The 25,612-nt window shown below is 42.5% G+C and overlaps 1 protein-coding gene across 1 annotated transcript in view; it reads left to right on the forward strand.

Annotated features, from left to right (window-relative positions):
• The window catches only part of efl1 (elongation factor like GTPase 1), a 275,829-nt gene that overhangs the window by 177,937 nt on the left and 72,280 nt on the right, over positions 1–25,612 (forward strand). The window contains exon 16 of the mRNA XM_050041090.1: positions 8,108–8,255. Coding sequence (XP_049897047.1) covers positions 8,108–8,255 — 148 coding nt within the window. The remainder of the gene's footprint in view (positions 1–8,107; positions 8,256–25,612) is intronic.

Consider the following 25,612-nt stretch of genomic DNA (forward strand, 5'->3'; position numbering starts at 1 on the left):
CTCTATTTCCCACTCCAAACTGACCAATACACACCTACTACATTTGAACCTGTTTCTATTCTGAGCTTTGGAGGCCTGTATCTCCGCGACGGCTTGGTCGATTTGAGTGATTGACACCTCGTTTGATTCGTTAGAGCCAATAGAATGACGCTATACCCACCAAAACGAGATTGACAGCACTGTAAGCCAATCAGAGTCAGCAGAATGCGTTGTGGGGCGATGTCGGCTGCTGTGAGTGGTCATTGTTTTTGTTCCCCTGGAACCTTTTTTTCCACCCGGATTCATTTGAATGACGGACAACTTTCGGTAGTATGCGAACGGAGCATAGAATGGAGAATGAACAGCAGAATGCGCATTTTACGGCGAAATTAATAAGGTAAGAGCCATATTACAAATATAATTTGGCAAAGAGATTTCTGTTGTTGTTGTTCTTTGGGCTGTAGCTCTGTGATGGTTAAAGGGAGAGTGATTTGGAGTATACATGTGGAAAGAGTGGAGTCTCAGCTTTCATTTGAGAAGAATGGTGTGTGTTTTGAATAACATGTGGTCGAGTTAGTGCCCGAAATATACCGAGTGGGTCGGGATATCGGTGCTGTTGGAGTTAGTTGTTGTTGTTTATTTAGTTGATGTTAAAACTGAGTTTGGGGCATGTAAAAAGTTTCAACATCACTATATTCTTCTGATCAGTGTATTGATACACACCAGGCCACCATACACACATGTTGACTTTACATGTTGGACTTTAGGGTTCAACATGTTTTAGTGTACTTTGTCTAAAGTAAATGTTAGCATGCTGACACACTATAACAAGATGGTGATCATGGTAAACAATGCCCGCTAACATCAGCATTTCATCATTGTAATTGTGAGAATGTTAGCATGGTGATGGTGTGCAACGACCAGCATTACTCAGCTGCCATTTGGGGATTTTAGCAACAAGAATAAACAAGATATTTGGAGCAAATGTGCTGCAATTACGGAAAAATACTTAAAATGTAAATAAACACCAGGCTGAAACAGAATAACTGCATACACCACTACACACATCAGACTGGGCAGTTAGAACATGGTAAGTAAGTAAGTAAATTGTATTTAGGCTATATAGCACCTTTCACAGGTAAAAACCACAACGTGCTTCACAATAAATTAAAACAAAACATAAGAACAAAGATGCATTTAGACAGCCATAAAACCCACATTTAACCAAATGCTTGTTTAAATAAAAGTCTACAAATGCATTTTAAAAGTAAGGTATTAGTAGTATGGTATTGTGCCTGCTTATGCAGGAGACGTCAGATTACTGGGGCTCATCAATCCTGTGCATCCCTGAATTGTTTTTAGCAATTCATGTTTTATTCTTGCAATTCATTATGGTGGTTCACACAATTAGGGTGTGATCTGACCAATTATGCTGTAATATGCTGTACAGTAGGACAAAAACTCAAAGGCATTGAGTAAATGTAATCATATAGGCTTAACACTTTCATCAGATCTTTTTAGTTATTTATTTGTTTTTATGCTTACTGTGCTAATGAACTGTTAAAAAAGCCCCACACCATCAGCCTGTGGCTGCAGATTTGTGATACTGTGTGTTCACATCACAAGACTGCACCTTTCTGACAACAAGGTTGTTGCTAGAATTGATAGTCGGGATAGGCAAGTCCAGCCCTACTGTGCTATCATTGGCTAGATTGTGAACATTGTTTGTCTCCAAACAATCACAGTGAGCAAATGTTCAGAGAGAGCCCTTAGCCATGGTCATGGACCTTGCTGACCTCCCACCTTCCCTCTGGTGCTCTGGTGGAGGTGCAGGGCACAGCCTAGGTCAGTGGGGCTTGCTGGTGACTGCTTAGGGGTTGTGGGATAGAGCCAGGCAGCTGAGAGTCAGGACAGGGCCTGCAGAGAATGTTGTACCCCTTTTCAGCAGTCATGGGTTGGCTTGGCTTAGGCCGTCAGCCTAGCGTGGCAGGAATTTGCATTTCTATAACAACAGAAGGTGTGTCTCTAACTTTTGACGGCTCTTCTTTAGTGATGCAGCTTAAAGCAACACAATGGAGTTTTTTAGCCCTCAAAATATATAGCCTATCCAAGATTCTTGTGATGGTACATCAACTCACAATAGGTTGGATGACACCTCCGTCATTGCTTGAGAGTGTCTGTTTCGCTTGCACTGGCACTATGCAGTTTTGGGGTTCAGGTAGGAACCCGGACACTAAAAGGACTACAAAATTTGGCTGCTTTACGGCATACGTCATATCCCCCTCCTCTCTTTAGAGTAGCGTAGCCGAACCGCGGTGAACAAAGTGTGGCGAGGAGCACTACGGGGAGGATTAGAAGAAAGCCGGACAACGCCACCTGGGGACTTACACCCCAGGAAATACTATTTAGAACTTGAATAATGTTGAAGGAATGGATAAGGAGGCACACAGGAATGTTACTGAAGAGTCAGAGACGTGATTTTTCCAAGTAACTCAAATGTTTTTATTGTAATAATAATGATCAAAAATAAAGCAAACAGGGACTGGAGCTGCTGAGGAAAAGGGAATGTTAATGAACAAAGGAAACTACTTAAAGCTGGCAGGGAGATAAAATACTTTTATTACGATTCACTAAAATAACGCCTCAATATCAAAGTTATCAAAGTTAAGTTATTAAAAAGTCTGTATAAGAACCCAAACCAACTTAAACATAAATAAAGAAAACTAAGCAGAGGCCACATGTGGAGAGGCAGACTACACGGAGAAGTGTCCAGGGTGCTACCGCTACTCACCTCAGATGCAACACAGCAAACCTCACAGCAACCTTCACAGCAATCCTCACAGCAAACAAATGGTGCAGTCTAGGCTGTCCCCGTGCATTTACTCACATGCATAGAGTGAAAGGACCTCACCACGAGTGCTTAGCCCCCCCCAACAATATGGCACTCTGCTCCTGAAAGAAAAAGACTAAATACAAAAAAAGGTCAGAAACAAATAACCAAATAAGCAGGCAAAGGAAATACAATATGGCAACCCAGTAATCAATTAAACAATTAATGTAATAAAGTAATAGAATAAAGTAATCAAAATAGTCAAAATGAATTAAAGAGGACATGAAACAATGGAACAGACACCAGCATAGGAGATGTGTGCATTATTAAGACATACTGACGAAATAAAAAGTCGGAAAAGTCAGCCTATTTTAGAGAAATTCCCCTTTAAATGCATTTACAATACGTTTTGGGCCGTGCTCAGCGCCATCTTTATTTTACGTCACTTCCTACGTCATCGGAGTGGTTGGTTGGTTTCACGACACTGTGTCTGTAGGCGGAAGAAGAAGAAGAAGCAGTAGTTTAGGAAATTTACTGAGTGAAAAGATGTCAGAGGACGAAGCCGAAAGATATATTGATCTATCATCAAACCCAACGGCCAATGCTTTTGAGCCAGTGACGAGGAGGAGGGTGGAAAGTCACAATTTTGCGGAGGAGGAGGCAGCTGCAGCTGCTCCGGACGAGGATGGCAGCCAGGAGAGGGTCGGCAACACTGCATGGTGCATGTGCCAAAATTACTGTCTGAAACTAAAAATGAACCACAACCCATATAAACATCCGGGCCTGAGAGTTTTCACCTAAAACTCATGTTATCCCACAATATGCCCTGTGAGGCAAATTGTGATTTGTGATATTGGGCTTTATAAATAAAATTGATTGATTGATTGACCATACAGTCAGCGGTCATCACAGCTGATGCAAACCGCTAAAGAAATACTACTTACCGTGACTCCACGTTTTCCAAAGCAGTCAGTCAGGAATCCAATCGTAATAAAATCCCCATACATTAACTCCAATCCCATTATCTTCCTCACCGTCATCCTGTTTATTCCTCTTGTCATGCATGCACTAAAGTTTTTTCTAGCTAGCTTTTCCTTCACATGGCTCGGCTGCCGAAAAGCTGTCACACGCGTCTAGTTGCAAATTAAAAAATAATTATACATATACATATATATGTCGGAGCCATCATGGCACAACGTAAGGCACAGTAATTTACTTTTTCAACCAAAAGTGTTGACCGTCCGTCCAGTAACCCGCTTGAGGCCTCACTTGATGTTGTGTTTACCACCGGACCGGAATTGGCTCACAACAAAATTAGCATTTTTGATTGGCCGATGTTAGCGCTATCCGCTCACTACTGCTAATGTATAGTCATGACCAACATTACCATAACACTAAAAAGTCAACAAGAATAGTCGCGGTGGCAGACCTAATAATATATTGATGCATTTGGCAGTTATTCAGCATTTCATTCTAGTCTAGCTTTTACCTTTTACTGAACATACATTGTAGATATTTATGCAAATAGCACTGGAACTGCCTATTGGTCCTGAACTGCAGTAACACACAACAGACACTTCATGACAGATACTATCAGTCTCTAAAAACTAGTACTAGTAACTATTACCTACTACAGCACCTAGTAAAAACACATTGTACATTAGTGCAAATCAGGAGGACATTGCTAATGTAGTCAGGTGCATGATTGTCCATGGACATTAGAAATAACTGTACATTGATACTTTTGATAGTCACAAAATAATAACTAGTAGAACTGTAGAAAAGAAAATAAGTCAGAGAGGAAAAGAACTGGTGACATTATGACATATGATTCTGGCTGCTACATTCTGTACCCAGGCTCCTACAAGAAATGTGATATTAACATTATAATTTTGTTAATTTTGTTTAATGTCCCTCAGAAGCAAAGCAAATATCCCCAGTGTTTACACACATTAATCTGATGATAATAAAACACCAAATAATTTTATTGATTCAACAAGCACTACAGCCAGAACTGGTATGGACATTGAACCAAAACCAATTACACCCAACCATCACTGAAACAAAACAGAGGATACATTGGATAGTTTTCTATGCATGGTTATCGAAAGAATAACAACACAACAAAAAGTGTTTAGGTATACGATTCTTTAATAAATCAGTAGTCAGGATGTAAGTACAAAGTCTTTCATGTTAAGGCTGATAACATCATTGGGGTACCTAAAAAGAGTACATTTGTGTTAACAGGTTAGGCAGGCATGCATGCAACTGGTGGCCAGCAGCAGATTCCCAGAGGCTGACATCAGTGAGGAGATAGAGCAGGTGACAGGCAGTGTGCACACCCTGACAGTCAGTGTCGGCACCCAGACCGATCCATTTCAACAGGATACAGAAGAGGGAGACAATAAGCAGTACATTTTCACAGGCACTTTGACAGATGACATACTTACCAACCAGGTCATAAACAATGACCACTCATACTGTACATCTGTGGAAGGCCTCTCCCCAGCTAGGGCTACATCATCTCCGCAAGATCTTGACCTTATGAGTGAGGGTTGTGAAGAGTCTGAGGAAGAAAGCTCAATGGAAGAGAGTCAAGATAATTCCTATGATGATGAGTTTGAGTTGAGTTGTGAGGGAAGCATCAGTGATGAGGATCAAAGTGATAATAATAATAATAAAATAAATAATTATTTGTTTGATGATAAACTTTTAAACGTGTATTAGAGCAACATAACTACTACTAAATAGCATTTAAATGCACATCAACCACTTCATTAAATTTAAACAGTAAATCATATTTAATTGCAAACACTGAACAAAAAAACTTAAAATCCATCATACATGTCTGCATATTCAAATCCATAGTACTCCAGGGAGGGGAAAACTGCCCTGATGGAGCCGACCACACAGGCTGGAATCGGGACCCGGTTCTTCCTTCCCAAATGGCCCCTTGCCCAGAGGGTAAACTGCCTGCAGGCAGTCAACCTAAAGAGATTGATGGAAAAGAAATGTATTGGTTAGATTTAGTAAACAATATTTGAACATAGGTGATGTACATTCTGATAGACGGGATGATGACTCTGATTTAATGTATAAGATTAGATTATATAAGATTAGATTAGATTAGATAGAACTTTATTAATCCCTTGGGAAGACTCCCTCAGGGAAATTAAGAAAGATGATATAAGATGTATGTTTGATATTTTTAAGTATGGCTGTTGTATTACTGCTTTTTCTATATACTTTATTGAATTGTTAATTGTTTTTGGATGTTTATCACCCTGGGCAGTTTGGATGGATAACCACACCTGCCATCATAGAGCTTATCAGCCTATTGGTGTGCATGATGTATAAATATAGGTATGTTTTCCATTTTTGAACATTGTGACCTGACGAAGATCCAAGTAGGACAAAACGTTGTCATTATTATACTTTTGTGGCTTGGAGTAAGTGTGCAGAAGTTACCTTTTTTCATAGTGTTAGTACAACCACATGTTTCCATACATTTCCTCTCCAGAACTATCTGCTATTCATGCAGTCTCATTTTTTAAGCTCATAAACAAGTTGTTTGTTGTCAGGAAAGATACATCAGGGCGTCTTTTTTCTTTTATATGTGTCCACTTGTTAGAGTGTGAGAGTGGAAATCCATTTGGTAATTTATGTTAACTTGAGCCTTGCTTCATATCCACTTCTATGTATTATTCTATATCACGTACAAAGTACAAAATATTGAATCATTCCTTTCAGATTCCAGAATATACGTCAACTGTGTATTGCTAATCTCACTCAAAAGTTATTGAGAATGAACCCGTCTGAATGTCTGACATCAAACTGTCTGCGTCACAGTGTTTTGACAGCGGTTTCCCAAACGTTGGTTTCATAACGTGCTGCACAACAGGATGTAAACAAACTACGTATAGAAAGAATTCATGTGGCATTATATTGTTATGTCAGGCCTCTCAGACATGTTCCGCATCTAACTGGCTCGTTCACCAGTAGCAATATGTAACATAGTCAGTTATGTGAACCGGCGAACTAACGTTAGGTACCAGCATTGATAGCTAATAGCTGTTAGCGTCAACTAGCTAACGCTAAGGGTTAGCTAGCAATTAGTACCGGAGAAACGACATAAACAAAGACGTTTCGGTCAGACAGCAACTGTATGTAAACAAACAGCACATGGAAACATTGTTCGCCTTGTATGTTATCATATCCCTGGCCAACACCGTAGAGAATGCATTTGTTTTCTTTACTGCATACGGACAGTCATTCGCCCGCGGTTACAGCTAGATTGACTTACCTGCTGTTGACGGGACGCTGCAGCGTCTCAGCTCTGACATCCCTCAGCGAAAGCCTCGCTACCTCCAGCACGTCCACCTCCCAGCACAGGATGCTGAGTGAGTGCACCATGGTGATGCAGGGGTGGTCATGGAGAAGATGGTCCAGACCAGCCTCCTGGCAGCAAATGGACTCTGGCACAGTGGGCATCGGCGTACAATTACACCACGTAATGTTGCCGACACGCCTTTGACCCCAAATCACCGGCTCAACCACTTCTTCCTCCCGTACCATTGCTCAATTCCCACGCCTTATAGGCTCATATGCGTAGGCAACGGGGCTTGTCACAGACTCAACAGGCCTCTCCAGTTCGTCTTCTTCCATTGTCAAAAAGTGTGGCGCTCAGCCCGGTTCAGAAATGCTCCACTGTCTTCACTTCACTGCAATCGCTAGCTTGACAACCACTCCGCTGACGTCACGTCCGGCGACACAACAGACATGGCGCCGCCCTTTGTTTTGACAGCTGAACTTAAATGACAGGATTTTGAGATTCCTTTCATTTTCAGTGTTTAAACTAAAATTATCTTTTTAGGGTGAGAGACCCTCTTTAAATTATGATAACTATGTTTAGTGTTTCATGTCCTCTTTAATGTTTATAGCATTGTATCAAGCTGGGAGCTACAGCATTAACATAATTCAGTAAATTGTTTCAGAATGCAAATTTTCAGACAATGTCACATTTTAACAATATTTCCCCTACTACTTTACAGCAGCTAACTCTGCTTCTTTCAAGATACACAAAGGCATTCTCATGCTATGCCCATCTGACAGACTGACAGGCTGCAGGTTGTAGGCATGGGTTTTAGTTTGAGAGTAAAGGACCATTGGGTACCATTACTGAATTCCAAGTACAGGTATTAGTTTAAATGTGATTGGTACCCAACCTTAGTCATGACTAATAAACTGCTAATACAGACATCAATAAACTGGTTTCCACCTCATGTGTTTGTGTGCCAGGTGAGATGCCAAAGCTAGTGCGTGGGATGCGTTTGTTGAACCAGGCAGATCCCTGTGCTGAAGTTCTGATCCAGGAAACAGGAGAACATGTTCTGGTCACTGCTGGTGAGGTTCATCTCCAGCGCTGCCTCGATGACCTCAAAGACCGGTGAGTGTGTGTGACATGTTCAATGTCTTTGTCTCTGCCTTTGTGCTTTTACTATTGCACCATTGTCATGGAGAAGTAAAGTCCTGTTTAGTTCATTCTTAGCTACAACCAGCAGCTCTACAGCGCATTTTGCCAGAGAAGGCTACAATTTGGAATGGAGGTCAAGTGTGTGTTCTTATACTGAGTGACTCAGATCTTGGAGAGAGAGAGAGAAGGACAGAAAGAGAAGCTGATCCATTTCCAGTTTCAGCACCATTATTGAGTGGCTATTCCCTCACATTCAGCCTGACCTTGTAATAGATCTCCAATTAAAGTATCAAATTGGCTATCAGACATAATTAATAATTATGAATTATGTTAAATAATGTGACTTACCTTTCTGGAAATTTTACGCTTTTCTTTGTTTAGGTTAAAATGCTATTAATAAGCTGATAGCACACTAAAATGTAAATGAATTTCACCAGAGATAAAAACTCATAATTGTACCATTCTCAAATGGTTCTAAGAAAACTCCGACCAATCATTGCATTACTCCGTAAAAGATGGCTGATGCCACCACAGTGTCAAAGAAGGTCTTCAGGAACGCCCCCTGCACTCCAAAAGACCTGAGCCGCCTCAGCAGGTAGAGTCTTTCTGTGGCCTTTCCTGTATAGTGCTGTTATGTGGTTAGTCCAGTCCAGTTTATTGTTAAGATGAACACCCACGTACTTATAAGATGTCACCATCTCAATGTCCTTTCCCTGGATGTTCACCGGTGTTGGGGGGAGGAGTCTGCGCCTGCGGAAATCCACCACCAGCTCTTTGGTTTTCCCCGCGTTGATCTGAAGGTGGTTCCTCAGGCACCAGTCCACAAAGTCCTGGTTCAGTTCTCTGTACTCCCTGTCGTCCCCATCTGTGATGAGGCCGACTATGGCAGAGTCGTCAGAGAACTTCTGCAGATGACAGGTGGGGGTGTTGTATGAAAAGTCTGCAGTGTAGAGGGTGAAGAGGAACGGTGCCAGCACCGTCCCCTGCGGGGCCCCCGTACTGCAGACAACCAAGTCCGATACACAATCCTGGGTCCTGACATACTGCGGCCGGTCCGTGAGGTAGTCCAGGATCCAGGATGTGAGGTGATTAGCCACCCCTATGTGCTCCAGTTTGTCCCTCAGAAGCGCAGGCTGTATGGTGTTGAAAGCGCTGGAGAAATCAAAGAACATGATTCTCACAGAGCTTCCAGGCTTCTCCAGGTGAGAAAGAGCTCTATGCAGGAGGAAGATGACGGCGTCGTCCACCCCAATGCCAGGCTGGTAGGCAAACTGCAGCGGGTCCATTGAAGGGCCTACTGCGGGGCGGAGACGAGACAGGACCAGGCGCTCCAGAGTCTTCATGAGGTGCGATGTTAATGCCACCGGTCTGAAGCTGCTGAAGTCCTTGGGGTGCGGAGTCTTGGGCACAGGTACCACGCAGGATGTCTTCCACAGCTGTGGTACTCTCCCCAGCCTCAGGCTCAGGTTGAAGATGGTTTCAACTATCCCGCACAGTTGGTCTGTGCAGGACTTCAGGAGCCTGGAGCTAATGCTGTCTGGACCCACAGCCTTCCTCGTCTTTATCCTCCTCAACTGATCTCTCACCTGACAGGTAGTGAAGGACAAGCTGGAGCAGGGGGGCATGTGTGCTTGGGGGTGGAGGTGATGAGGTGGGAGGAGGGGTGGGGGGTGGTGAGATGTCCGGGGGAGCGGGGGTGGGGGAGGTGTCGAAGCAGTGTGCCAGGAGTGTAGGTGGGGGGGAAGGTGAAGGTGAGGATGAGGGGGGTTGCAGCCGTGATGTCTGGGCCAGGGGAGGGGCAGACTGATCAAATCTATTGAAGAACAGATTCAGATCATTCACCCACTTCTGGTCGCCTCTGGCCTGGGAGTCTGGTTGTTTGTGTCCTGAGATGGTTTTCAGACCTCTCCAGACTCCGCTGACGTCGCTCTGCTGCAGCTGTTCCTCCATCTTCTTTTTATATCCTTCCTTTCCCCGCCTGATGTTTCTCCGTAGCTCCTTCTGCACGGCCTTCAGCTCCTCCTTGTTTCCAGAGTTAAAAGCTCTCCGCTTCTCCTTCAGGAGAGCTTTTAACTCTGGAGTAATCCAGGGTTTGGTGTTGGAGAAGCAGCGTACAGTCCTGGTGGGTACGGTGTTTTCCACACAGAAGTTTATGTAGTCCGTAATGCATGATGTCATACTGTCAATGTCCTCCCCATGGGAATCGCTGAGTACCTCCCACACAGTGGCCTCGAAGCAGTCTTTCAGGGCCTCCTCGGCCTCCTCAGACCACCTCTTCACAGTGCGGGTGGTTGCTGGTTCTCTCTGCACCAGAGGTCTGTAGACAGGCAGAAGATGAACCAGGTTGTGATCAGCTTTTCCCGGGAGGGGCAGGGGGGATGAGTGGTATGCCTCCTTGGTGTTGGCATAAAATAAATCCAGTGTTTTATTGTCTCTGGTGTGGCAGGAAACATACTGGGTGAAGGTGGGCAGGGTGGTGGATGGACAGGCGTGATTGAAGTCCCTAGAGATCAGAAGGAGGGCCTGAGGGTGCTGTGTCTGCAGCCTACTTGTAACAGAGTGGAGAATGTCACAAGCAGACTCAGCCTTTGCATACGGGGGGACATACACTGCTACCATAATAATGACATAATGACATGAGAAAACTCCCTGGGTAGATAATATGGTCTCATGCCAACAGCCAGCAGCTCANGGATGAGTGGTATGCCTCCTTGGTGTTGGCATAAAATAAATCCAGTGTTTTATTGTCTCTGGTGTGGCAGGAAACATACTGGGTGAAGGTGGGCAGGGTGGTGGTCATGCCAACAGCCAGCAGCTCAATGTCCCTGCAGCAATGCTGTTCCTTGATAGTGATGTGCCCAGAGTTACACCATCTATCATTCACAAACACAGCCAGCCCCCCTCCTTTCCTCTTACCGCTGTCCGCTGTCCTGTCGTGTCTGATGAGCTGGAATCCTTCCAGCGCGGCGATCGTGTCCGGTACTTCCGCGTTCAGCCATGTCTCAGTAAACACCAGCACACTGCTCTGCCGGTACTCCCTCTGATGGCAAGTCAGTGCCGACAGCTCGTCCATCTTGTTGGGGAGCGATCTTACGTTCCCCATGACGACGGACGGGAGGACGGGTTTGTACCGTCTCCTCCGGTGTCAGCGCTGCACTCCGGAGCGACATCCCCGTTTCCTTCTCCGCAGGTCGGCGGGAATATCGTGCCTCTCCTCGGGCCGCACCGCGGTGTGTTGTAGCGCTAACAGCTGGTCCCGGGTGTAAACAATGGAGCCATGGCTGGGCACCGGATCCCCACACACGATCATATCCAACAAAAAATGGGAGAAAGACCGCTATAAAGAGAGCGGTCTTCGCCTCCATACCAAACATAAGTGCTAGCTAGCTAAACTGAAGAAAACTCAAAGTACGAAAGTTTAAAAAGAAAAAATAGAGAAAAAGCTCGGCGGTGAGCAGGAGCTGCTGTAACAGGCGTCCGCACTGGGGGCGTCATCTTGTTGTTACCTAGCATGGCTAGCCAGATCCATCCAAGATGCCATAAACACACACACAGCAGTCCATCTGGAAAGCACCAGCCTAAAATGTGAGAAGAGCAGAAAAAGAGGCAAAAAAAGACTAATTTGCAGTGCACAATTTGAAGGAATAGACAGGATCGCATTTCACTGGGGCTGTACCTTGTATGATTTTATGAGACTGTTGACTCTCTCTGCTGCAGGCCTCCTCAGAGGAACAACATTGGCTTACTGACTGGCAGATAGATTTTAGTAGGGCTGTAGTCTCCTGGTCGATTATTTGGTCGATATGCTCTCGTCCGACCAAATTCTCATTGGTCAAATTATCGCTGTGTTACTTTCATAAGGAGAAAAGTGCTACATCAATAGCTTTTCAGGATTAATCCATTATTTCCTGCGGCGGGAGGGACAGGCTAAGTTAACTGTGAAAATGGGGGTGTTTTCAAAACACCCCCTTTGTTTACACAGCGTTGAACTCGCCCATCCTAACGCTTAGCGTCGTGGTGACGCAGGCCTCCTGTCAGTTTCTGTATACTGACACCATTTTCTTCAGTGGAAACGAAGCTTCTATTTACTTGTATTTCATAGATAAGAAACAATAAATTGTGAAGACAGTAAAGCCTCCACAAAATAGCATTTTAAGTCTTGTGTGTGACATATGCTTCAGGGATTTATACTTTGGGATTTATCCAGGCTTCATATGAACAGAGGAAATCTCCGCCCATTGCGAGGCTAATTTATACAATGTAAAATGCCATAGGCTGGCGCTAAAAACTTTAGCATGTTGAATTTGCTTGGAAAACGTCTTTAGTATGAAACAGTTGTTTTGTCTTTGAATCTTGTGAGTTGTAATGAAGCCAAATTATGTGCCGTTACCCAGTGTTGTGCACAGGGGTTGCCCCCTCCTCGTGGCCCAATTGTTGAAAAACGCTCACTAAAGTGCCCTCTTGGGAGCCAAAACTCGCGCTAAAGTGCCCTCTTGGGAGCCAAAACGTGCGCTAAAGTGCCCTCCTGGGAGCCAAAACGCGCACTAAAGTGCCCTCTTGGGAGCCAAAATGCGTGCTAAAGTGCCCTCCTGGGAGCCAAAATGCATGCTAAAGTGTCCTCTTGCGAGCCAAAATGCGAGCTAAAGTGCCCTCCTGGGAGCCAAAACGCGCTAAAGTTCCCTTTCTTTTCTTTTCGCCCCTGCCCTTCAAAAAGTCTGTGCACGCCACTGCTGTTACCTTTGTTAAATGTTGCTGTTGTCCCTGGATTTATATGAGAAGAGGGAAAGATCGCTAGCGGCTAGGCTAATTTATACAATGTAAAATGCCATAGGCTTGTGCTAATAACGTTAACATGTTGTAATGGTGGGGGAAATGTGTCCAGATAAAGTCAAGTGTTTGTCTGTCAATGCTGCGATTTATAGTGAAGCCAATTTGCATACTTCTGTTTGAAACTGTCTCTATTCAATTCAAATAAACACAAGAAGTTTGTGCTCTAGAGAGAGGATCAGCACTCAGTGAATAACCTCCTAAGCCCTATGATAAGCTATTATGGCAAAGCTTAACTATACAAACCAATGAGCAGTGATAATTAGCATGTCTTTGGGGTCATTAGGTGGGAACCTCCTTTCACCAGTGTTTCGTCTAGTTGGTCCCACGACACCTCCAGGAGGCTGGACAGTGATCTCTGGCATCCCAGAGACACTCCCCTAATGCCAGGTCTCACTGCTCCCCGCACCAACCCAATAACCTCCTTTACCTTACTTACACATGGCTTTCTCAGCCCAAACAGCATTGCCACCTTCAACAAACCCAGGCTCTGTTCATGCGAGCTCCAGGTAGAGACAGTGCTGATACTACCTTTCCTAGCACATTCACCATACTCTATTTCACACACTATATAGCATAACTCCAATATAAACTAAAGTTAAAGGAAATAGATAAACTCACAGGATCAGCAAACACACTCACCTTGCAGCATGGTCTCAAACAAAAGGGATTCAAATAGGCCATTCCCACACTTAAATAACCTTTCTCTTCCTGGATTTTCTCCTGAGAGAACTGATTGGTGGATCTCTCCACCTGATCTCAAGGAGTTATGTACCCTGCTTAGTAGTTCCCCCTGCTGGACCCCAACTGACATTACTCTTTCTCATCCAAATTCACTGACTAGCTCTGTCTGCTTCATCTGACATTTCCTTCACTGTCAGACAGCTGATTTTGCTATGAATCCCCTACACCCCACTTCCACTGGACAAATCCTAGTTTTCCATCCTCGCTGCTCAGCTTCTGCTCCTAAGCCATGTTTAATGTGTGTTTTGAATCAACTAAACTTTACTGCACTTAAAGAGGCAACAGATAGCATCTTTTCCTTAATATATCATTATGAAAATAATGTGGGTTGCACAGGGTAGTGGCCACAGTAAAATCAGACTATCAGCGTTTACATAGGTTACTTAGTGGCTTTGCAATCTTTGCAATAAGCTTCTGCCACCGGTGCTGAAATTTCGCGGGAAAAAAACTGCTTTATGGCAGGAAAATGTATTGCGAAATTGGTCGGTCAGCCAATCAGGGACTGGAGCTGGTCCTTGGGCATGAGATAGTTGAGTCATGAGCACAAGGGCACACGGACAAAGTTTTGAGACAAGTGAAAAACAGCCTAGCAAAAGAAAATGAGCCCCTCTGTCTGAGGAGGCAAAGAAGAGCAAAAAGGAGAGTGATAAAAGAAGAGGAAAAACAAGAGTAAACCTCAGTCAGGCGTTCAAGAGATGGAGGGAGCTCCGTGGCCAAAGATTCTTCAAAACTGATGTCCAGCTAGCTTTCTTTCTAATGGATCAGTAAATAACACGGCTAAATGTTAGCTAGACGAGAGAGGACTGTACTGTACTGGCTGCTAGTTAATTCCTAGCTGGCCAGCATCGCAAATCGCCGCAACCAGGGACCGGGTAGCGAGTGTTGATCGGCTGACATCCTCGTTGCCATTCTACGGCAGCCCTCGGACAGTGATACCCCCATCCCTTCCTTCTGTTCTCTTCTCACGGAGGCAGCTATCGACGGACATCGATGAACACTGAACTTTGTTTCCCATTCAATTTGAGCTCCAACCGACCGCATCGTTTCCATACGGTACCGTTTATTCTAGAATCGGGACTGTTTACATGTGCATATTGGTATAATTCCACTGTGTCTACTACAATAGACTACAACAGACACAACAGATAGGATTCTACCGAATCCTATCTGTTGCCTCTTTAACAGAGTCCTCCACCGCCGACTAGCATTTTGGAGGTGTAACTGCAGAGTGACACAGACACACCACCGCAGTAAAAATAACATGCAGATTTTTTTTCCCACGACTAATCGATTAGTTGGAGATTATGTACGACTTCAGTCGACCAAGATTTTATTTGGTTGACTACAGCCCTAGATTTTAGAGAGTTTTCACAATGGGACATTTGGTTTGACCTTGTGTGATTGCTGTTTTCTCATATGACCATACTAATTAGCACATGGTATTTAGAAACAATTTTGCCTTGGTCCCAGTTACAAAAACAGATGGAGATTTCACAAAAATGCATTTTTTTAATTTTACTATGATAATACCTGTGCAGGCAGCTGTGACCCAGGGGCAGGTCTTCCACATAAGAGCCATGGTTTGATCCCTGTTCGGTGAGTTGGATCAGAGGGCCAACTGATTGTCGAACCTCGCATTCAGGAGAAGTGCGGATTCTATCCTGGCAGTGGAAATGTGAACCAACTCTTTAACCTTACAGGGCTGATGGAGGGGTCATGAGAGTTTGCCCATCAGATGGCCAACTGATTGTCGAACCTCGGATTCAGGAGGAGAAGTGCGGATTTCGTCCTGGCAGTGTAAATGTGGACCAACTCTTTAACCTTGCAGGGCTGCTGGAGGGGTCATGAGAGTTTGCCCATCCAGTCTACATGTGTTTTGTGGACTTTGAGAAAGCTTATGACCACATCCCCCAGGGAGTCCTGTGGGGCTTACTGTGGAATACAGGGTACCGGGGCCATTACTATGAGCCATTTGGTCCCCGTATAACCAGAGTGAGAGCTCTGACCGCAAACTTGGCACAAAATCAAATACTTTCTCATTTGGGTGTTGGCCTCCACCAGTTGATGTGAGTCGGGCTCCTGGTCAGAAAGTGTCCTGGGTGCCTCACATTAGAGGTTTTCTAGGTATGTTTAACCAGAAGGAGGCATCAGGGTAGACTCAGAACACACTGGAGGGATTATATATCTCATTCAGCCTGGGAATGCCTTGGGAGCTCCGGAGGAGCTGAAAAGCGATGCTAAGGGTGTCTGGTGGACTTTGCTCAGCCTGCTGTCCCTAGACCTTGCTCTGGATATGTGGATGGATGGATGGATGGATGGATGGATGGATTTGCAAAAGAAAAATCAGAGCTTCTAGAGTGGTAAAGTAATCAACACACCACCGTCTGGGCAGGCAGACTTAAATGACCAAGGAACACTGGACAAGTTAGGCACCTCAGCTCCAACTAGCCAAAGACCTGCAACACACACCACACAAGACCAAGGCTCAGTGGAGTCATCGCATGTGCAGTAGAAGATACTCATCTAACATGTCAAAGTAGGGGTGTATGCAGTACTTGAGTTGAGGGGGGATGAGGGGGGACGGCATCCCCCTTGAAATAAAAACGGTCAAAATCATCCCCCTTCTAAAACTGCCATCCCCCCTTTCCATCCCTTGTGTCATATTTTGAATGAATGTGGTATTACTGCTATTTCAACATTTAGTTTACCTTTGGTTTTACGCATATTGAGTAAAATACTGCGGGCGAGGGCACGCATGCAAAGATATTTTTATATTGTATCTCAGCGAGCTGCGCCGTGGATGTTGTGCCTGTGCCCTATAGAGGGCACCCGAACAACGCATAGTGCGTCCAAATTCACACCTGTTCTTCTCTATGGATTTTCTCCGCAACCGTGCGTCATAGCGAGAAGCTATTGTTATATTGTTATCAGTCACTTCATATGTAAGGAATAATATTATTACTATTTTTCTATTATCTTAGATGTAAATATTGCATGTTTCTTTCAGATAAAACACATTTTTGACTTGTGAATGAGTCAATGGAATTCCTTGCAATAATGAAAACATGCTGGCAATCATGTCCGCCTGGCACAAACCACATGTTTTGGACAACTGTGAAGTGACAATGTCCCACCATCGTGGTTCTTATATTGCCAGATTCCAGAGACTTTCCCCTCTTCATATATGGCAGAATATGTCAACTTCCAACTTGCTATGGTTAGATACATGTAAAAATGTAAGAATTTAGTAACACGGATTAGATTTTTTTTTCATTGATATAAAAATTAATATAAAATACAGGCACATAGGAGGACATGTGGTGATGGCAAATCTGGGTAGCCCAGATTGTCCTAAAAAAAAAACCAAGATATAGCATGTGTATGTAGCCTTTATAATGACTGTGATATGAGCTTAAAAGTAAAGGCAGTAAAAATAACACAAAAATGCCTAGGGCCCATAGGGTTAAACAGTGATATTAAAAGGAAGGTGAGAAATTATTTTCAGCCCCAAAACTATTTTATCTTCAGTGTTTGTTTGTTTTTAAATCCACACTTGAATGTTGGGCATTTTCAAGAAAATATGTAGTTTTCTTAAAAATCAACTGGAAGAGTAATGTCATGTGCTTGCATAGAATTGCTGCAAAACCATAATGAGCTTGTTTTCTTCACATAGAGGATAACTATGGCCAGCAAGCAAGGACAAGAAATACTGAGAACAAAAAGCATGACTATGAAAATCTCTGGAAACTTTTATGAGATAGGGGAGAGTGGGGTAGGCAGCCATAGAATTGGTCCTATGTATTTTGTATTATTTGTATTTTTAATATATTTTTATATTTTAAGTTTCAATTTGCACTCCATGCCCTGAATTTGGGAATTTTAACCTACAATATTTGTATTTGTATCAATAAAGATCAACATTTTTCCCAATTTCTTTTTCATTTTTTTATGAAGGGGTTCTTGTTTAATTTATATGATTTAATTAATCACAATTAAAAATGAACCCTTAGATACCAGTTTTGATCATATACCACTAACTGCTGTTTTGAAAAAAATACACTATGATTCAATATTCTAAAAGCAAAATTGACTTTGATTATTATTAGTGTCATCGGTTCATAGAAGAAATGATTTTGCACTTGTCCTGTGCCAGCAGCAAAAATTATGTCCCCATGTGATAAAATCCACCATCCCCCCTGATTTTTTTTTTTACAACTTGAGTACTGGGTGTATGGATATAGCCACGTTACAATGCACTTTGATTCTTAATACAGGGCTCATTGTTTGACACAGAGGCTAACACTTGAAAGTTTGACTAAAAGTAGACTGACAGAGATTCTTAATTTGAATTATTTTTTTCCCAGTGGTTATGTACTGAACCATTTGGTGGCTGGGTGACTTGCTCCAGGAAGAGACCTCGCCTTCCAGGAAGTGTTAGTTTTAACGGTCATACATGCTTCATTGGCTTCGTTTCAACAAATTCAGTGTTTTCTTCTCCCTTGACCATTACTCTATTAACTATTTGGTTGTTTTGAGTGCGTCCTTTTCTAATGCAGGATGAGGCTGTTTCACAGACAGTGAAGGCTTTATGAATACAGCTTGTCTATATATGTATATATATATATATGTATGTATACACAAACATACACACACACATATATATATATGTCTATACGAAGCCTTCATGATTTTAAGGGGTATAAGAAAACTTAACGAATATACATAAGTTACATTTTCATACGAATATACATTTGTTAAATTTTCTTATACCCCTTAAAATCATGAAGGCCTCGTGACCCCTGTGAAGCATTGGTGACCCTATGGGGGGTGGGACCTCCAGGTTGAGAACCAGTGGTTTGTGCATCGTAGTAATCCTTTGTTTATGGTTGCGCAGTTTGAAAGGCAGCCATGAGCAGTTGAGCAGTATCAGAAATCCTGAAGCCTTAAAGTTAAACAGCATTGGCTCCTCTACTTTGACAGAATAAGTCAGGATTTACTTCAGTCTTGAAAACCTGCTGACAAGCAATCAGACAGAAGCATGTCAATGAATTGCAACAAGACATCCTTATTTTCTTCTTTAACTTCAGCTACATATTTCCTTTCCAATCAATCATAGGCTCTACTTACAATACACCAAATATACAGCTTTCTAATTGCAATGTACAGTACATCCAGGACCTATTCTATATAGTGCGGAGGTGGGAAAATTAGAGATAAATGAGTTTCTAAGCTAAGATGATAAAAGCCTGCTGGTTGCAGTTGTGGGTGGAAACAGATGGTGTTAATTCCCATAGAGATGGATGACCTCCCCTGCCCTTCAGCCTGACCTTCTTCCAAAGCTCTTCTGCATATGTTAGCATTGTAAAAATGCTAGTATTGATTAAAAAAGAATGCCTCTGTCATTTATGTAATCCATCAAAGTACTGTAGCCTGTGTTTTATGTAGGCAGTGTTGCTGTATTTGGTGACTTTCAGGTTGAGGTTAGCACATTTTATAAATTGTAACTAGTACCCTCGTCATCACACAGACTGCCTGTACATTGCATCATCATCTTGTGTACATTAAGTCCCATACAGTGTGTGACTCCATGTTGTTTGCTTAAGCTGGTTGTTGGCATTGTGAAAACATGTTTTCATCAGTTTGTTGATAACATCTATTTGATCTTGATGGCTGTTGCTTTGGGAAGCTGTGCCTCTAAGTTCATTTTTTCACAGCAGGAGAGTAGAAATCAGTCAATTCATAGGAAAGCCAAAGCAGCCACTTCGTGTGTGTGTGTGTGCGTGTGTGTGTGTGTGTGTGTGTGTGTGTGTGTGTGTGTGTGTGAGTGACAACTGTCTTTTTGACTGGGGCAAGAGACAGTTTTTCTTTAGTAGAAAAGAATCCTGTCTCGTATGCATATGGAATATGATGGGGATTTGGTGTGGATTCATGAGTGATTGATATAGGGTAACAAAACAAGATTTTCCAGGGGGCCCCTAAAAAGCTAAAAACGGCCCTGCTGGGTGTCATGTCTACTGAGCAAGATGCAGCTGTTATGGGGAGTTTCCCAAGGACAAAATGTGTTGGACAGATCTCTTTTCAGCCCCATACTCATAAAGTAATGCTATTGCCAGCTCACTCAGAGTAAATGCAAACGTCAGCTGCTGACTTGTTAATTGTAACATTCCCGTTAAAATCAGTCAAATGTTAGCTAACTGGTAATGTTAACATTAATGCTAGTGTGTAAGTGTGTGTGTGTGTGTGTGTGTGTGTGTGTATAAATTCTAGCCATGAGTTGTGTAGAAATATGATACATAGACTGAGCAGGTGAAGCTATGGAAGGTCTGTTTCTTTATTGGTTCCATCTCTCTAATAGACAGGTAGAACACAGCTTAAATATGTATGAAAACATTTTAGATGTTGCTTTTGTAAAAAGGTGTGATACAGAACAGCAAGCTAACAAAAAATAAATAAGATTGAAACCATGGTTAACACGACCAACACATTCTTACTCTGACCTCGTCACATATCGATGTTTGGTCATAGACTTTTAACGTCAACATACGACGTGCAAGGTACCCTGGGTGTGTTGGTTGTTGACATTCTGGGACGCCTTGTCAACTTCTGACTGTTACATGCATTGTCTTTTTTAAAAATACTTTTTTTCCCACAGGAAATACACAGTTTGCATAGTCTCTTTCAAAATAAACACACTATGTCGGTACAACACTGCAAATTGATGTTGATTTCCCCTCAACAACAAATGCACATGGTTACCTTTAGGCAACAAAAGCACATGGTTGGGAAGGGGAGGGGGCTTTGCTTTACCATAAGTTTAAATTAACCATTTCTTGGGTGATCCGTGTCTACACAATGACAAATTAATGAAAAATTAAGGTAGAATGAATGTTAAATTTTAAATTAACTTACTTCCAGGATTGCATCTAAGGAATTTATAGTAATTTGGCCTTTTTAACAGTAAAAGTAACTGTAATGTGGTGAAACATTAGTACTGCTATCAGTAGATTAATGGTTAAATCATCACATTTAAACTGGTTGAATTATAGGAAATCTGAGTGATATTTTGCAACCATAACTTTATGTAACCCATTATTTATTTCATTTATAGTGGTTTCTACTGAAGAGTGAAGACACTATCTCAGTTGGTTTTGCTTTTCATGTGCTTATTGTTAGAACATAATTACAATTTTTTGATGGCCCCCAAACATTTTGAAAATGCCCCCATTTTTTAGACCGTGGGGGCCAAAATTGCCCCCAAAATATTTTGTTAATTTCATACCCTGGCGGTATCCAAATTTTGATACCGTTAAACTGGTACAACGGGTACTGTCCGATGGTTTATTTTTAGAACCTATCAACATAAATCAAATAAATTAAAAACACAACTCTACAGCATCCAGTTCTAGGGCTTATCAAATAAGAAAAACAGTACAACAAATAACAAGGCATAACCTAAAATGGGCATATATAATCCTATCCTGAGAAGCAACGGGAAATACTGTTCACTGGTTTATTTTTTAGAGTCTACCTTTAGTTTGAAAAGTTCATCCTCTCCAAGTACCAACTTTTTTGTCCGTCAGAACAGACAGTTTGATTGTATGTCATTGAAAATGACATACAATCAAACTATAATGATAACTATAGCAGCATCATATGCTCCAAAACTATTCAAGGTTTTTCGCCAGAAAAACCAGCATGTTTACTTTTTCCAGCTGGAGCAGGGCACGTAGTGGATTGACAACTTTGCCCGCGGTGCTGAATAGGCGCTTTGATGGAGAGCTTGTGGCACAAACGCACAGCTACTTTTGGGCAACCCTCGACATCAGTGGAAAACACCTGGCTCCGTCACATTTCCACCAGAGAAGGGGGTCTTCGTCTCCCCGAATAACAAGCTTGCGACGACGGGAAGTTATCTCTGCTCCTGCTTGCTCCTGTATGGTTCCGACCAGACCTGCCACCGCATCGGCTTTTCTTTGAAGGAGACTGCCCACAGTCATCTTTTTTTGGGTGGTTCAGGTTGCACTTCTCCCTCCTTCACTCTGATGGCCACTGGACCTGCTGCTGCTGCTGCTGCTGGCAGAAGTTGTGCTTTTTTTTTGGAACCAACTCACTTGATGTGCAGCTTGCCATCTTTTCTTCTCTTTCTCACATCTGAGCTGTCACGTCACATCCAAAAACTTTATCAAATGTCATCTTCCGACAACAGTTAAGGGCAGTTATAAGAGAAACATTATAGCCTACTATTAGTTTTAAATTGTAATAGTATTAAATTGAAAGCTCAACCACACATACATAGGTGCTGGACAAACACTCATTATTTAGGCATTAAATAAATTATATTTAATATTATATCTGGCCCCTATAGGCCTATATGCGTGGCACATTTTTTTAATGACGGTAATGAAACTGATACTGTTGCTATTTTTAGATATCGCGGGATACCTTATTACCGTATTATCGCCCAACCCTAGTTAGCATACATAGATATAATTATGTCTAAGTAGTGTTGATTTGTATGGAAAAGGGGTACTTCAGCTGCCAGTATCTAGTTTAACAAAGGAATTTAAATGTACCAAGGTCAGGACAGAGCTCTTGTTATCTGGGAGTAAGGACATGGTAGTTAGGAGTGTGGTTCCAAATCCAACCAAGGGGAGGAAGTGGAACCCAAGATCGGCAGTTCAGGAGGCAGAGGCAGCTCTTAGGCATGCAGAGATTTTAGGTAATGTTCAGTTTGGCCGGGGAGGCCTGGGGCTTGGCTCAGGCAAACCGGTATGGAATAAAGCAGGTCTCAAAGATAAAAGAAAGCTGGTTGTGGAACAGATACGTAGACAGGAGGAGATATTAAGGGGTTGCAAAGGTAGTGGCCCAGGCTAAACAGGGACGGTGGTTGAATTGGGAAAGTGTAGAGAAGAGGAAAATTAGATGGGACCCATCATGCCCATTGTGTTCAGGTACCGCAACCTTAAAGCATATTTTGTCAGGCTGTAAAGTTAGCTTGTCACAAGGCCGATATACATTACGACATAACCAGGTGTTGAAATGTTTAGCTGCAGGCATCGAAGGGAAACGAAGACAGGTAAATTCAGATGGTGTGAAGAATAGGAGTTTAGCAATTCAGTTTGTCCGTGAGGGGGAGAAATACAGAAGGGATAAGTTAGTAAGGAGGCAAGGGTGTGGCAGCCTAGAAGGTGCTTGTGATTGGGAAATGCAAGTAGATTTAGGGGGAAAGCTTGTTGTGCCCCAGGAAATAGTTTGTACCAAGCAGAGGCCTGACATAGTGTTGTGGTCAGTGAGTCAATGGATAGTTTATTTCATTTAGCTGACAGTTCCTTGGGAAGACTCAGTGGCCTATGAAGCCTATGAAAGAAAAAAGCTTAGATATGCAGACTTAGGAGCAGAAGCTGAGCAGCGAGGATGGAAAACTAGGATTTGTCCAGTGGAAGTGGGGTGTAGGGGATTCATAGCAAGATCAGCTGTCTTGCTCCTGGGGGAACTCGGAGTGCGGGGACAGAGTTTGAGGAAGACAGTGAAGGAAATGTCAGATGAAGCAGCCAGAGCCAGCCAGTTTATCTATAAGAGAAGAAATAATGTCAAAGGTGTAGGCAATATAGGTGTGTCAAACAAAAAAAACAGGAAAAAAAGGGGAACACCAGAAAAATCACAGAGAACATGTAGACGTGGGGAAAAAAACACAACAAGGAGATAAAGATCCCCCATATCAATAAATCATGTCTAATAATAATAATGTCTAATATCCATAAAGTAAATAGACAGGCTTACATTTATTTTAAATGAATAATGTGTTGCCAAATGTGATTGTAGGAAAGCAATAATGTTATGTTTTTTAACCATACCTTATATACATTAATGTAGGCTGCTGAACAAATATGACAAGGATTTTCAATACACAAATTACAATACATCAAGTTTCAATACTGGGAATCAGAGAAACGGCAAAAAGTCAATCTCATCATTAAGACCAGGGGTCTCAGTGGTCTTTAAAGTGACAATCCAAAATGTTTCTCGCTGAAGGAGTTTTTTCAGTCTGTCACCACCTCTTATATGGTTAGGTATAACATCAATAGCAACTGCTTTTAGGGAGGAAGGACTTCCATGTCCTGCTTGATCATAATGAACAGCCATGGGATAGTTAGGGTTTCTTGTGCGAATGGCAGTTTTATGCTTCCCGAGTCTGTCCTTGAATCTTCTTTTGGTTCTCCCAACATAAAAAAATCCACAGGGACATTCAAGATGGTACACCAAAAAAGACGTCTTACAGGTGGCAAAATGATTAATCTTGTAGCTCTTGTTAGTAAATACATCCACAAACCTGTCTGTTTTAGAGACATTCTCACAGTGGCAACAGTTGCCACAGGGAAAGTTACCCACAGGCTCGTGTTTGTGAAGCCAGGTAGTTTTTGGTGTCAGGTAACTGTGGACTATTTTTTCTTGTAAGGTAGGGGCCCTTTTAGAAACAAAAGCAGGAGGTTCAGGGAACAGAGATTTCAAAAGTGAGTCACTATGTAGTATACTCCAAGTTGAAGTCTTCCTCCTGGTTGCAGATGCATCAAAGACGCTGGAATTTCCTAAAATCACATTTGGCAAAACATTATTCATTTAAAATAAATGTAAGCCTGTCTATTTACTTTATGGATATTAGACATTATTATTATTATTAGGCATGATTTATTGATATGGGGGATCTTTATCTCCTTGTTGTGTTTTTTTCCCCCACATGTCTACATGTTCTCTGTGATTTTTCTGGTGTTCCCCTTTTTTTTCCTGTTTTTTTGTTTGACACACCTATATTGCCTACACCTTTGGCGCCCTCTGCTGTTTACATATTTGTGTCAAACAGAATGCCAATCTCACCTATATATAATTGAGATTGATTCGTTGTTTGTCAGACCCTGAAGAAGACTTTGGTCGATACGCGTAGGTCTGTCCTGTTGCCTTTGCTCAAATGAAAGTTACTCTATATACTTTTACCTGAAGACGGAGTGCCTCAGCTTTTTTTCCCTTGGTTGTCTGCATTTTTTTACAAACAGCAAGACTCCCTTGGTTTTTTCTTTGTTCAATATCAATTCACCTACTTCACTGAAGAGCACCTGTCGAGTCAGAGCCTTGTTTATCCAAGCAGCGCTTACTTCCTTCTTTCTTTTTCAACAAGAAATAATGTCAGTTGGGGGCCAGCAGGGGGAACTACTAAGCAGGGTACATAACTCCTTGAGATCAGGTGGAGAGATCCACCAATCAGTCATCTAAGGAGAAAATCCAGGAAGAGGAAGGTTATTTAAGTGTGGGAGTAGCCTATTTGAATCCCTTTTGTTTGAGACCATGCTGCAAGGTGAGTGTGTTTGCTGACCCTGTGAGTTTATCTATCTCCTTTAACTTTAGCTTATATTGGAGTTATGCTATGTAGCATGTGAAATAGAGTATGGTGAATGTGCTAGGAAAGGTAGTATCAGCACTGCTTCTACCTGGTGCTCGCATGTACGGAGCCTGGGTTTGGTTGAAGGTGGCAGTGCTGTTTGGGCTGAGAAAGCCATGCGTAAGTAAGGTAAAGAAGGTTGTTGAGTTGGTGCGGGGAGCACTTAGTACTTAGCACTTAGCACTTAGAACTACTAAGCAGAGTACATAACTCCTTGAGATCAGGTGGAGAGATCGACTTCCTCTCAGGAGGAAATCCAGGAAGAGGAAGGTTATTTAAGTGTGGGAATGGCCTATTTGAATCCCTTTTGTTTGAGACCATGCTGCAA

The sequence above is a fragment of the Epinephelus moara genome, chromosome 1 (assembly GCF_006386435.1).
Source record: "Epinephelus moara isolate mb chromosome 1, YSFRI_EMoa_1.0, whole genome shotgun sequence".
NCBI classification, from domain to species: domain Eukaryota; kingdom Metazoa; phylum Chordata; class Actinopteri; order Perciformes; family Serranidae; genus Epinephelus; species Epinephelus moara.